This window comes from Falco punctatus (assembly GCF_963210335.1).
Source record: "Falco punctatus genome assembly, chromosome: Z".
In the NCBI taxonomy this organism is placed as follows: domain Eukaryota; kingdom Metazoa; phylum Chordata; class Aves; order Falconiformes; family Falconidae; genus Falco; species Falco punctatus.
The window spans coordinates 58,112,057-58,124,680 of NC_137586.1; the positions used below are offsets into that span (position 1 = coordinate 58,112,057).

Consider the following 12,624-nt stretch of genomic DNA (forward strand, 5'->3'; position numbering starts at 1 on the left):
TTGCAGGAGCAGTATTATCCAGAAGTAATCTGACTGATATGTCTGTGTAGTAAAGTACAAATCTTAATTTTTTTATTCCCTTTGTTTTACTGCTGCAGTGTTTGGTACAACTACTATAGATAGATAAAAATACCAAATGTTCATTTCAGAATATTTTGTTTCTTGAGTAGGAAGATACTCAGTTCCGTTCACATGCAGAGGTTAACATCATATCCTAAATCCATTTTTCAGAAACCAAGGATACTGATAAAAGTTCTTTGCTGCAGCAGGCCAAAAAAGAAGAGGAAGAGATTTTGGGTCAGGGTATGTATTTGTCGTATTTCTATGCTAAGTAAAGGACTCACTAATGCAAAATACCGATAAATTATATCCTGATTGTTAACAAGTTACAAAACTTTTAATCTGTTAATCTTTAATTGATACAATTTGCAATGTACAGCTAATATGATTGAATACTGTATAACAAATAGTAGTAAAAAAATAAGTCTCCCACTGTTCTCTAGCCTTGTAGGTAAAATTTATTAGTGCATTTTAATCTTATTAGTTTTTCCTGTTCTTGGTTTAATTTGCTAAAGGTTGTAATTTATCTCTTAAGTGCAATCCTAAAGAATCAACACAAAGAAATAGTCCTATAGCATGTAACTATTCTGTAGTCTATATGTAACTATCTGCTGTTAGGTCCTGGTGTATTTCTCTGTTTGTATTGTTATGTAGGTATTAGGGAATAATATGGTTTTATGCTTCAACACTGGTTGTACATGCAGTGGGTTGAGTGCAGCTAGTATTTAGTACTGAATTATTTTTCACTATATTTGTGTATACGCCCATATTTGCATAAGAACTCTTGCAAAAATGTGTGCAATACTTAGTTGCAGGAAAAAATCCTTGACGATTATAAAGCTTCTAGAAATATGCTGAATGTTATTTATGCTTCAGAGATATATTAAAAGAAGACTGTACTTTTAAAGTTCCTGGGGATCATATGCTATTAGATAAATATTGGTTCAGCCTCAAGACTTTTCTTCACACCAAGAAGGCCTCATCAGCTACATTTTCATATTGTCTTCATTGAGCAATGTGAGGTTCAAGGACTAAATAAATTAAAAGCAAATTTCCTTTTGTCTTTAATGAGTGCAAAGATGAGGCCAGTGCTTAAAGGTTTTGCTAACATCTCCCAAAGGGGTTAGATTTTCTATATACTCTTCCATTTTGCAGAGTTAACTCAAATAATTAAGTTACAGTTACATAAAAACTAGCTTCTAGAGTGTAAGAGTGTCTTAACTGAAAGCACCTTAAACTACTGGAGACAATATTTACAGTTCCATATCTGAAACTTAATTTAGTCAAATCAAGATGGATTTTTTTTACAAAGAAATACAATTCTAGTTTTTTTAAACCTATTCCAGAGCAGAATGAGCTAGCTGCTTACAAATTTATATCAAGATTTATGCTGACAAGCTGCTTCAGCCTTATGTTACTAAGAAGTGCATTAGCATTTGGTTGAAGATCTTACCTGTGTGTTTTATTGAATTTGTTAATGTTTGAAACAAAATGTTGAAAAAAGGTCCTGTTTTAAAAATCTTTTCCATTTGTATTTGAAATGTATTTCAAAGCTACATTTCTGCAATGCAGTCTCATTTGCTGAGACCACTATTTAGCGTACATCCTTATCTAACATGTTTCTATGGAAACACACTGCACAGGTTTGTCCATTTGAAATTAGTTTGGTTCATGATGTGAAATATCAAAACACAGTAGTTGCCATGAGAGAATTTTGTTTCATGTTCTTACTTGTTAGTTTAAGATAAATTCTCCTATCATTTACAGGAAATTAGCTTCAAATTTACACTGATACAGCTCAAACTTCAGTTGAATTATGTACGTGTAAGCAAAAAAGGCAAAAGGAAAAATTGGATCAGGTTTGATTTTATATTTGTCTCCAAAGAGGGCAAGTTGGGTGGCTGTTCTAGGAAGTGGGTTTTTGGTCCTACAAGCACATGAACACCTATTAAGATGCATTGGGAAAGCCAGCAGCTGAAGATGATCTGTTAAAATGTGCCTATAAAAACTACTACAGACTGGGAGTCCAGTTTTGTGGGGCAAAGTACTTTTACGTACATGTGTTGCCAATTTGTCCATCTCCTCCAGTAACTTTAGTGAGTTAGCCAGGATCAGCCAGATTTGAATAAGGGCTTAACTACAGCAAGATGCTACTGTTTGGAGGTAGGGGGCAGTGGACTCCCAAACTGCACCAAACAAATACATACTTTCACTGATGTAAAAGTTACAACATATTTTTTCCCTTTATGGTCTGGCATGACATACTTTATATGATAAGTTTATCTACAAAACACAGATGCACCAAAACGCAGGGTTTGATTAGTTCTGTTGCTGCTGAGCTGTTGCTCAGTAAATTCAGCCTTCGATTTGCTCTGAAGATAGTACTTCAACAATTTTTCTATAATTCTGTCTTTTATCTTGAATAGTTTTTTCTCAATGACTCATTATGTTGTGGTAATTTAATTTTCCCCTCCTTATTTTCAAGTAACTGAAGTAAACACGGTTTTTTCTTCTTCTTCTTCACTAAAACTGAAATAATTGTTAAATTGTTATATTATCCCTGAGATATTTACAAATCTGGGTGCGGAGGCATGGTCAGAGTCAAATTCTGGTGTGAGTAGTGTTATATCTAAGCATTTGCCTCAAAAGGGGAAAGCAAAGAAACTTGCCATGCTGCTAATAATGTGTGTATCACGATTGCCTGGGCATAGATTTAGAAGGTGCAGTTCCTACTACACACAGGCAATTCATTATATCAGCACCTGAAGGACTTATCATTGCTTTTACATTAAATTTTCAATTTCATCAACTCACTTGTCAGAAGGACATTAATAAACAATGTAAATATATTGAAATAAGTAGTAAACATCACAAAGTGAACATGGTGACAAAGCTAAATCCCTGTAGCGTTAAAATAAAACTGAACTTACCTTAATGAAACTGACCTCATTAGATTGTTTCTGAAACAGCACTGTCACTGTTTGGTGAAGATAAACTGTTCATAGGAAGTTAATTATTGTAGGAAATGCAGTTGATTTAGACATTTGTGCATATTGGAGAATTTCCTCTTCCTACTGAAGCACAAAGTCCCTAGCAAAAATAAAAAATATTTATGTTTATTTTTTGTTCATCAAGAGAAGTTTGATTAAGTTTTATTCAGTAAATACAGTAATGAAAAAAATAGTATCTGTTCATAGCATTCACCATGTCTGCTAGATGTCTCTTCTTTACTTGTGGAAAAAAGGCCTAAATGTGTTTGATTCTGTTTGTCCAACATTTTCGTGGCTGTAGTCTGTGCTGTAATATAATATAGTTTAAGTTTGTTATGGTATGCAAGTGGTGAAGCAGTCTTTACTATTGAGAAAGTCAGCTGCTGCTGTACCTGAAAGCTGTATAAATACAGCAGCAGTAGTTTCTTAATAACAAGGAAGGAATATACAGGCGATGGTTAATCAGGTATGAAGTATTTAATTTGTTGATGTGTGGCTCGTAATTTGATATCTCATTTTTTGTGCATTAGATATAATCATAAATTTTATTTTGAAGCAGAAGGAGCAGTTTTTTTCCTAGTAAAGTCAATATAAGTATGTTTAAATGGTTTAAAAAAGAAGTATTCAAGGCTGGCTTGAACTGAAAATTCACTTGCAGCATATAAACCAAAATTAGATTTGATTTTTTTTGTTTTAAAAGAGCACGTGTATACACATGTATACATTCCTTACACATAAACGGGAGAGAAAAGACATGAGATTTTCAATTTACTTCTGGTGTTAATGTTTAAGTAAAAAAAAAACCCAAACAACAAAAACCACAAACCATATTCCCTAAACTACTGCTTAGGGAATTCAGAAATTAGTACAAAAACAGTAATGTGTTTTTACCTCTGATGATAGAATCTGAAGTGAGAGCCTTTTTGCTTTCAGTATTGGTCAGCTGTACTGCCAGTATGGGTTTTTTTCTCTCATCCCCTGTTATTTCATGGTAATGATGAGCACAAATTATTCCAGGAACTTGAATAGTGAAGCTCAATCCAAGTGAATTTAAGCTCTCTCTTCTTGCATGTCCCAGCTAGACTCATATGAGGTCCCTTTTTCACAGCTGAGTGTCTTTACTGAAATCCCATTAAAGCTCCTACATTGAAATAGTATTACAGCTTGAATCCAGCATTTAGAAGTTAGCTTTTATAAAGCTGGGCTTTAAGTCTGCAATCATAGGATTGCTGTCCTGGTGGTGAGATAGGTTGCACAGAAAAACACCTCACTGGACTTCAGCCTCATTGTTTTAGAGATTAGAATGCATATAGTGAGTTAAATAGAAAACAACATAAAGAGAAGAATATGACTTCATTGTCTAAGGATATCTGAGGCTCTCCAGTTGAAAATGTGTTTTACTCTAGACACTGAGCAGTCTTGCTGAATTGTTCTATGTTGCTGGGTACCTTTGTGAAGTTTGATTTCCTGATCTGTTTTCCTAATCTTTGAGAACTGACAAAACAAAGAACTGAAGCTGTCTTCCATATACACAGCTCCTACTGAAACTGGCTGGAAGTGTGGCTTAGATGTAAGATGTGAAATACAATGCTAAGTAGCCTGTAAAATCACATTTTGGGATGTTTCTAGGTGGGCATCCAAATCAAATGGATGCTAAATGACAGGCTGTGGTTTTGAAGTGTTTTATTGTGTTTCATAAACAGAGATGACAGAATAGAAATTAAAAGAAGTCTTTCTGTTCAGTTAGAACACTTGTTCAGGAGTGCTTGGAGGGGAATTCTTTGGATGAGGTTAAATATAAATATATAGTGATGACCCATTGAGGAGGGTTTTTTTTTAAAAAAATTAACATTAGAATTCATACCAAATCGGGGATGAATTGAGATCATACATAATTCTGCTATTTATTACCTGTTGGATGCCTAACCCATCTTTTAATTCTTTTCAGTTGTTATATGCTATATTTGCACATAAGTGTGCGCACACACGCACCCACACCGATTAATACTTTTGCACAACATGTTTGATACCCTGCTGGAAATATTTTGATAGGTTGTAGCTGAATCTGTGAGTTGAGAAACTGAAATGTCTGTTCAGTGTTGTATATTTTGTTGCTTGTGAATTTCTGTGCAAATGTACTGAACAGGCTTTTGTATCTGGGATATACATTTCTGATTGACTTAAGTGAAAGAAGGGGGTGTAACTCTTTCTCTTTCTGCTTTATCTCTCTTTTGTTTCCCTCTTTAAAGAAAAAGAAGGAAAGGGGAAATGTGAAGGGAGGCCTACAATTTCTTGTGGGACAGGTGTTGAAAGGAAGAGGAAAGGAGAATCATCATGCAAGCAGGTCCTTGATTTTTTAGGTAATGAAGTAGTCTCTTTCTGTGGTAATATTACATGACAAACCTATGGCAGCAGTCAGACAGTAAGACTTGATGTATTTTGATGCTAGCAAATGTAGGCATGAGTTACCTTCCTTTCTAAAACAAATTCTTCATAGTTTACCTTTGCTAGTTTGTGTGTGGTTGTAAGAAAAGAGGAGGTCAGTTTGGTAGGTGGTCAAAATTCTTAGGTGGAGGAGAAAGGATGAGGCTTGAAACAGAAGACAAATTGACTTTCCGGTATTGATGTGCAATGTCTAGAATGAAGTGTTATGTGGCCTTTTTAGTTTAAGGCCAGACATGAGAAAATCCTCAGATGTTTTCAGGCTTGGAGGCATGTTTGGTGCTCAGAGATGGTATAACCTCCATTAAACTTAAGAGTACAAAAGTGAGAGAAAAGTGACTGAATTAAACCTTGGAAGAAAGTGCTACTGAAGGGTAAAAGGTGTTAAGAGCAATGTTTACAATTTAAGAAGTATAATTAGGAAGATTCAAAATTGCAGAGGATTTGCTTGGTGTTTCAACACAGGAACGATGTTACTTGAAGTCGTAAATGAAAGGTAAGCCTTTGATTGGGTTAGAATAAGGTGATTCATAATCTTTACAAAAGCATCTTCAGCAGAGTGAGAAAGGAGCATCAGATCTAAGAAAAAAATTGCAGTTGTTATAGTTTGTATACCTAAGCAAGAAAAGAATGTAAGAACATGGAAAGAAGCCATTTTAAACTTAATATTTTAATCATTACTGTTTGACACCTGGTTTATGTTCTCTGATTCTTAAAATTACAAAGGGATTTCCCCTAGTTATTTTCTGTAATGTGAAAGAGTACTTACCAATCAACAACTGCAAAAACTGCTTTTGATATCATTAGCATGTCTGAAGAAATGGAAAGTGGACATTGTGTTAGTACAGGAAGAGTTCAGAGAAATTATGAAGTCATAGCACAAGTATGAAACTCACAAAAAATATTTTATATTATTTTTATTCCATTCGTTTCCTCATATCTGTGGCTCCTTCCTCCAGCTCCTCAAATCCCTTCAAAAAGAAAACAGCCTTACTTAATATTTCTTAGTTCTCAGGAATCTTTCCAATGCTTTCATTGAAGCAACAGATTAGATCGGTATGGTAGGACTTGCATGAAAAATAATAGCAGACTAGAAGCTATATTGAAAGTTTTTTTGGCCTTTTACATCAAACTGTACAATGTCACTCCAAATAAATAGACATTAGATTTTGTTCACTTCTGCAATGTCTTTACTCGCCTTTCTCCCTTTTTCTACCATCAGTGTTATCTTATGTATGCCTGTTAGAATAAGCTTAGTAGCTTTATATAGGAGCCAAAGAAAGCACACTAAACTTTTCGTTTTGATAGATGTTAGGCATTTATTCATGACAGTACAGTCTTGAAGGTGCTACTTTCAGCCAAATTTCCATATCTTCATCAGTAAGATAGTTCTTCAGCTGAAATACACATTCTGTTATATGACTTGATATAGTACATAAACATTACCTGAGATTTAAGAACAGGTGAAGTGATGGTTGGGGTCTATATTATTTAGAGCCTGATTTCAGCACTTAAGGAAAGGCAAAGCACTGACTATTTTTGTCAGCTGAACATACTAAACAGAAGTACTTCCTAGTAAGAGAGAAACACAAGTCTCAGAATACACTCCATTTTATTCAGAGATAATTAGGAAACCCAAAGTCAGCTATGAAAACTTGTCTCTTACTACGGTCATGAGATAGATAAGGCTGAGACATGAGTTTGGAAGGACCAGCATACTGGCTCCATGTCACATCAGATAAGCTCAAGAAGAGAAAACTTCCAATACAAGCATTCACACCAACGGAGCTGCAGCAACACACAGATAAACTTTGCAACACCAGTCCCCTGTCAGCACAGAGGAATGCTTCATAGATTTTTACTCTTAATCCCTCAGTTCTGATTATTTCCTGGTAAGACATTATTTTTTAGAAGGCTGCAGTAGTGGCTTTGTGTTAGAAATCCTGTTCAGTGTGATTCCTGACAGAAGTTTGGAACACCAGTGACAGATTGGGAAGCCTATCTGAACTGTCTCAGTGAAACTGTACAGGCATTATGACACAAATACAAATTCTGGAGATGAGAATTCTCAGACACCACGAGGGTTTTCTTGCATTTTTTCTAAAATGCAGTACAATGAGTTTTCACGTACGTATCTTAACAGCTATATGTTCAAGCTCTCTGGACAGACTTACTAGGGCTGAAGTTCCCATGTATCTCATAGCTCAGTCGTGCAGCACCATGGCTGGGTAGTTCGCCTGGGCTGGAAGTCGGTGCGTGTAGCAACATAGCGGTGTGCTGCATCGGGACCATGGATGGCGGCTGAGAGCCAGGACCTCATGCTCTAGCGCTGGGAACAAGGGACGGTGTTCAGACATGGATAGTTCAGCACCACTGGGATTCAACCCAGATGCTGGTCGTCAACGAACAGAAGTGTTTTATTGACCTTAGACTAATCTGGTCTTCTATTGAGATCAGGTGATGTTCAGCTCACAGTATGCAGTGAATTCACCAATGTTATTATTTTATTTGTTGATATGACTGTTTTCCAAAACACTGGTCTGTAAAAGAATTTTGTAGTGTAGAACTGCAGGATTAATTAAGTTTAAACTTACTGGAATATGGTTGTGCATCTTTTCATTCTGGGGATGTTGGTCTTGAGAGCTGTCACTTCTTCCAAAATAGAATAAACTGTAGGTATTTGTTGCCAATCATCTTTTACTGTATTACACAGAGGGAAGTGTCCTGATAGCTTACACATAAGAAGTGTGTGTAAGTATCCTCTGTGAAACTAACATAATCAGTCAGCATCCCTGAGACTGCACTGCTAGGCTTCAGATATTTCAACAAGAGCAAGTCATTCATTCACTCATGCTTTATTCTGGTCATACCCAGGCATTCAAAAGGCCAGGCTGTCTCATTTCAAACAAGACCGAAAAGTAACATTATGTCTCTTGCTAGTGTTCCTTTTCCATTGAGCATCTTCAAGCAAACTACAGTCTTCAGCTGTGCAAGCTGGTACAAGACAGCTGTAAAGCAGCAACATGAGATTGTGCTTTGATGTTTGCAGAGCACAACTGTTAATCAGAAACAACTTGAGTCTGGACTTTGCTAGTTATCTGTAGTAAATTCTGAACTACTTCTTAAAAATATGCTGCTTACAGATTTATTGGAATCTGCCTGGGGTTCACAAACAAAGCTGAAAAAAGTTGTCCCCAAATATTATGGGACCTCCATTCAATGTGCAGAGTTTAGGGAGCAGTTGCATATATTGAATAATTAGGAAGCTTCAATTCATCCCTTTCACATCTGCACACATCTTTTCTGCTTTCTACTTACAGTTGTGTCAAGGTGCCAAGAAATTGATAGAAGACTTCAGCCTTCTGTTTGTGTATGGGTGGAGGTGCTGGGCATGTATGGAGGTGCTGGGCTTTAAGGTGTAGAGAATTCATATTCATTTTCTCAAACACACTTTCCTAAGGTAAAGATCACAGTTTCAGAGCAGCTAAAGGCCATTTTCACTCTGAGGCACACCCTTCTTCATACATTCAGACAGTTCCTAAATATTCTTAACTGTTGTTATTACAGCAACCCTGCCCAACAAAAGCACTAATAGGAGAGGTTCAGTTTGGAAAAATTTTCATCTATAGCCACTGATACACCTTTATATACTATAACCACCTTACTCTCTACTCCACTGTTTGAAAGTTCCTTCTGTATCTTAAGATCATAGGCTCAGTGCTAGGAGAGAACCAAAACTGATCAGCTTCCTTGGAGGTGAGTCACTGGTTAATAGTTCCCATAAAGATCACTGGAATTTTCTGTGAAAGCACCTTCTCCTGAAAATTGTTCCCTGGGCTTTGGTTGTTTTTAAGTTGAATTCTTCTGCTCTCTTTTCTTCTTGTCCTCCACTGAGTCCTATCTCATAGCAGATTATTTTGTAGTAAGAGAAGCAAATTTCAGGACAAGTAAATGGAAGCACTTTTTTGTTTGTTTTCTAAATCAACACACAATATCTGTTTTATAGGGTGAGTTAATTATTCTGTAGCAACCATTGTTCAGCAGAGGTAGAATGCAATGTCTGCCTGAAGCAGGACGTCAGCAAAGTTCTTTGTTCAAATATAATGAGCGTGTGAGTTGCCAGTTAGGGATCTGAAACCTTTTTATGAACTGTAGCATGTTGTTATTCGTTTTGTGACCAAGAATTACAAGTAAATTGATCAGACTGATGATACAAAACTAGAAAAGAGTGAAATGGGCAAGGGCCATTAAACTTGCTTTAAAAAAGTCTGTAGTTTGAAAGTGCACCAGGCTTGTTGGGTTAGGGAGACTTTCCAGTTACATTAGGCAGAACACCTTTTACCATTGAGACCTCTCTGTTGGACGTGATTGCATATAGAGAAATCAGCGAGCTTTGCTCATCTGCAGGTCTCTGGCCATGGATAAACCCAAAACATTAGTATGTATGAATTGGTTTAATTTTAAAATTGTTTTTTTAAACCAATTTTTTAAATGGTGCAAAAATACAATAAAGGCCAATAGAGTGTATTTTAATACCATGTGTTTCCTAAACAAAGGAAATTTCAGACGTGTTTCTACATTGGCACCAGTTCCTGGATGCTTTAAGTATAGACTACTGAACCTGATTAACATAATCATAAACCTTTCTCAGAATAAATATGGTTTGTATCCAAAACTTCTATTATATCATACTTTTGGAATATTTGAATTCATTCTGAGTCAGTAATTGAACTAGTTGAATGGCAGTGTTAGGACTATGAAGCATTCTAGCTTCAAAATTGTATTTGAAGCAAATAATATACAGTTATATAGTTTAACAGTTTTCTCTCTGATCTAATTTGCTTTGTTCGTGTCATTGAAATTGGCCCTGTTACTTCAGTGATTACTTTATAACGGAAGATTTCATCTGGGATGTTTCATTTCCAAGGGCAAGGAATGGAATCCTGCTCAAAATCATTGAACTAGGACTGTTTATAAAAATGACAGATCCTCTTGGGTGATTTCCAAAACACTTAATTTCCTCTGTCCCAGGCTGCAAGTGATGGTTTCTGCTTCTGGATGGGTTTATTTCCTGAAAGCGTCATTAGTTATTGTTTTGCTTTTCTAAAAAATGTCTTGTGTAGCCTGTAATAAATTATTATTTTTTTTTAATTATGAGTGATTTATACTTAAAATGAAATAGAAGTATACCTACTTGCATTAAATCTTAAAGCATATTGGATGTCTCTTTCCAGTCAAATGTGCAGTTTTATTTAATAGAACTGAAAGTAGTTTCAGGTAGCCAAGATATTTTGTTAACAAATTCTAACAAGCTGGTTACATGCTGGTTAGCAGAGAATTCCAGGAGAGGGATGTACTTGTCATCATGCCATCACTTTATATAATCCAAGGAATTTAACATTGACTTCATCAAAACCTGTTAAGTGGTTTGAATATTTTGTGAAGAGAGTTGTGGTTCTGGAATTTGCATACCTAATTTTTGGTTGTTTACTATGAGCTATTGTTCTGGAATTTACTGAAATGCTTCTTGGTATCTAAGAAAGCTATAGTGATAACTGTGTTGCTAGCAAGTAGCTGGAGAAAATATACTACTGTTCCTTGCATTGCCAGGTGATCTTGGGACTAAGGGGAGTTACTGTTTGGAGGAAGAGGAAGGACAGGACCCAGAGACAATAAGTGAAAATTAATGGATCCCTCTGTTCTACTAGTGTGTCTTCTTTCTACAGTATGCTGTATGGACTGTGTTTGCAAATGTGAAAGTCTTGTTTTCTTACAGCCTAAGCTTCTTACACAATGACAGATTTCAAAGAAATATATTTTGAAATGATCATGACTGTCTATTGTCTCTGTAACTGAACAAATTTATAAAACTATAGAATTTTTACTTTGTTCTGTAAAAATAAAATTGTCAGCAGCAGTCTGGCAAATCCACGTAATTCAATCATAAATATTCTTTTACTGAAACTTGCACACTTTTTTCATTTTTCTCCTTGTTTCCAAGAACATCTATGCAGAGGTGATGATTTTTTGATGCTAGAGTGTCAGGTAAAAGTGGACATTGTTATGTAAATTGAAGTTGATAAAGATTGGACATTATCTTTTTGTACCAGAGAGTTGGTTCATTCAATTCCTGAGGCTGAAACAGTTCCCTCTTACACTACTTTTGACAATGACTGTTTATATAACTTTGTTACAGTATACTTTGCTGAAGCTTTCTAAAACTACACAATTTGTTATAATTGTTTTTTCCCTCCTTTCCTCTTATCTTTTCTCTTTTCTGTACAGGTGATTTCTATTCACTCCTTTCCAAGCTGCTAGGAGAAAGGGAAGATGTTGTACATGTGCATAAGCATAACCCTACAGAAAAGGCAGAATCAGATATTGTAGCTGAGATTGCTAATGTAGTCCAAAAGAAGGATCTTGCCAGAGAGATCACAAATCATGATGAGAGGGACAATACTATTCTTGTCAGAGACAGAATTCACAAATTTCACAGACTAGAGTCTACCTTGAGGCCACCAGAGAACAGACATTTCTCTTTACAACAGTCTAAACATGGTGAGGGAAGCTGGGAAAAAGAACATACAGGAGGTGGGTTAGGGGTTAATTTTATACAATGAAATGCAATGTAAGAGCTGTGATCCACATTAGCAAAATCTGAAGGGAATATCAATTGATGTGTAGGAGTATTTTATGTGACGGTTTTCCTAATTATGGAAATGTTTTCCCTCTTATTTTAGAAGTGTTTCAGTGGGGTTTTTTCCCTCTCCATGTGTGGAGAAAGAACGTATACCAATGGTACAATACCGGTACTTTTCGGAACACAGAGCATTTTTTCTACTCTGAAGACTTTTACTTGATGATTCGATATCAATTACGCTAAAACAAGGTTAAGGCAGGGTATGGTAGTCATGGGAAGTGAAGAATTTTCTTAATACAAATAACTTATCAACACATTTTATGAGTTTTCTGAGTACCTTGGTTTGTCAGATACAGAATTTTATAAAATTCATTGCAGTAATTCTATTGCACATTTTCTCTCTCATTCAGAAAGAGTGGTATTTAATCCTGAAAAATTTTTGAGAAGTAAAATTTTCCACATATTTATTTCAAATTGGGCTTGGATATCCAA

At 35.7% G+C, this 12,624-nt stretch overlaps 1 protein-coding gene across 4 annotated transcripts in view; it reads left to right on the plus strand.

Moving 5' to 3' along the window:
* The window catches only part of PAM (peptidylglycine alpha-amidating monooxygenase), a 154,240-nt gene that overhangs the window by 118,298 nt on the left and 23,318 nt on the right, over window positions 1-12,624 (plus strand). For 3 of the 4 annotated variants that reach the window (XM_080371255.1, XM_080371257.1, XM_080371256.1), the window contains exons 14-15: window positions 232-303; window positions 11,778-12,083. In XM_080371255.1, coding sequence (XP_080227381.1) covers window positions 232-303; window positions 11,778-12,083 — 378 coding nt within the window. The remainder of the gene's footprint in view (window positions 1-231; window positions 304-11,777; window positions 12,084-12,624) is intronic. The other variant, XM_080371258.1, reaches the window with a different exon arrangement.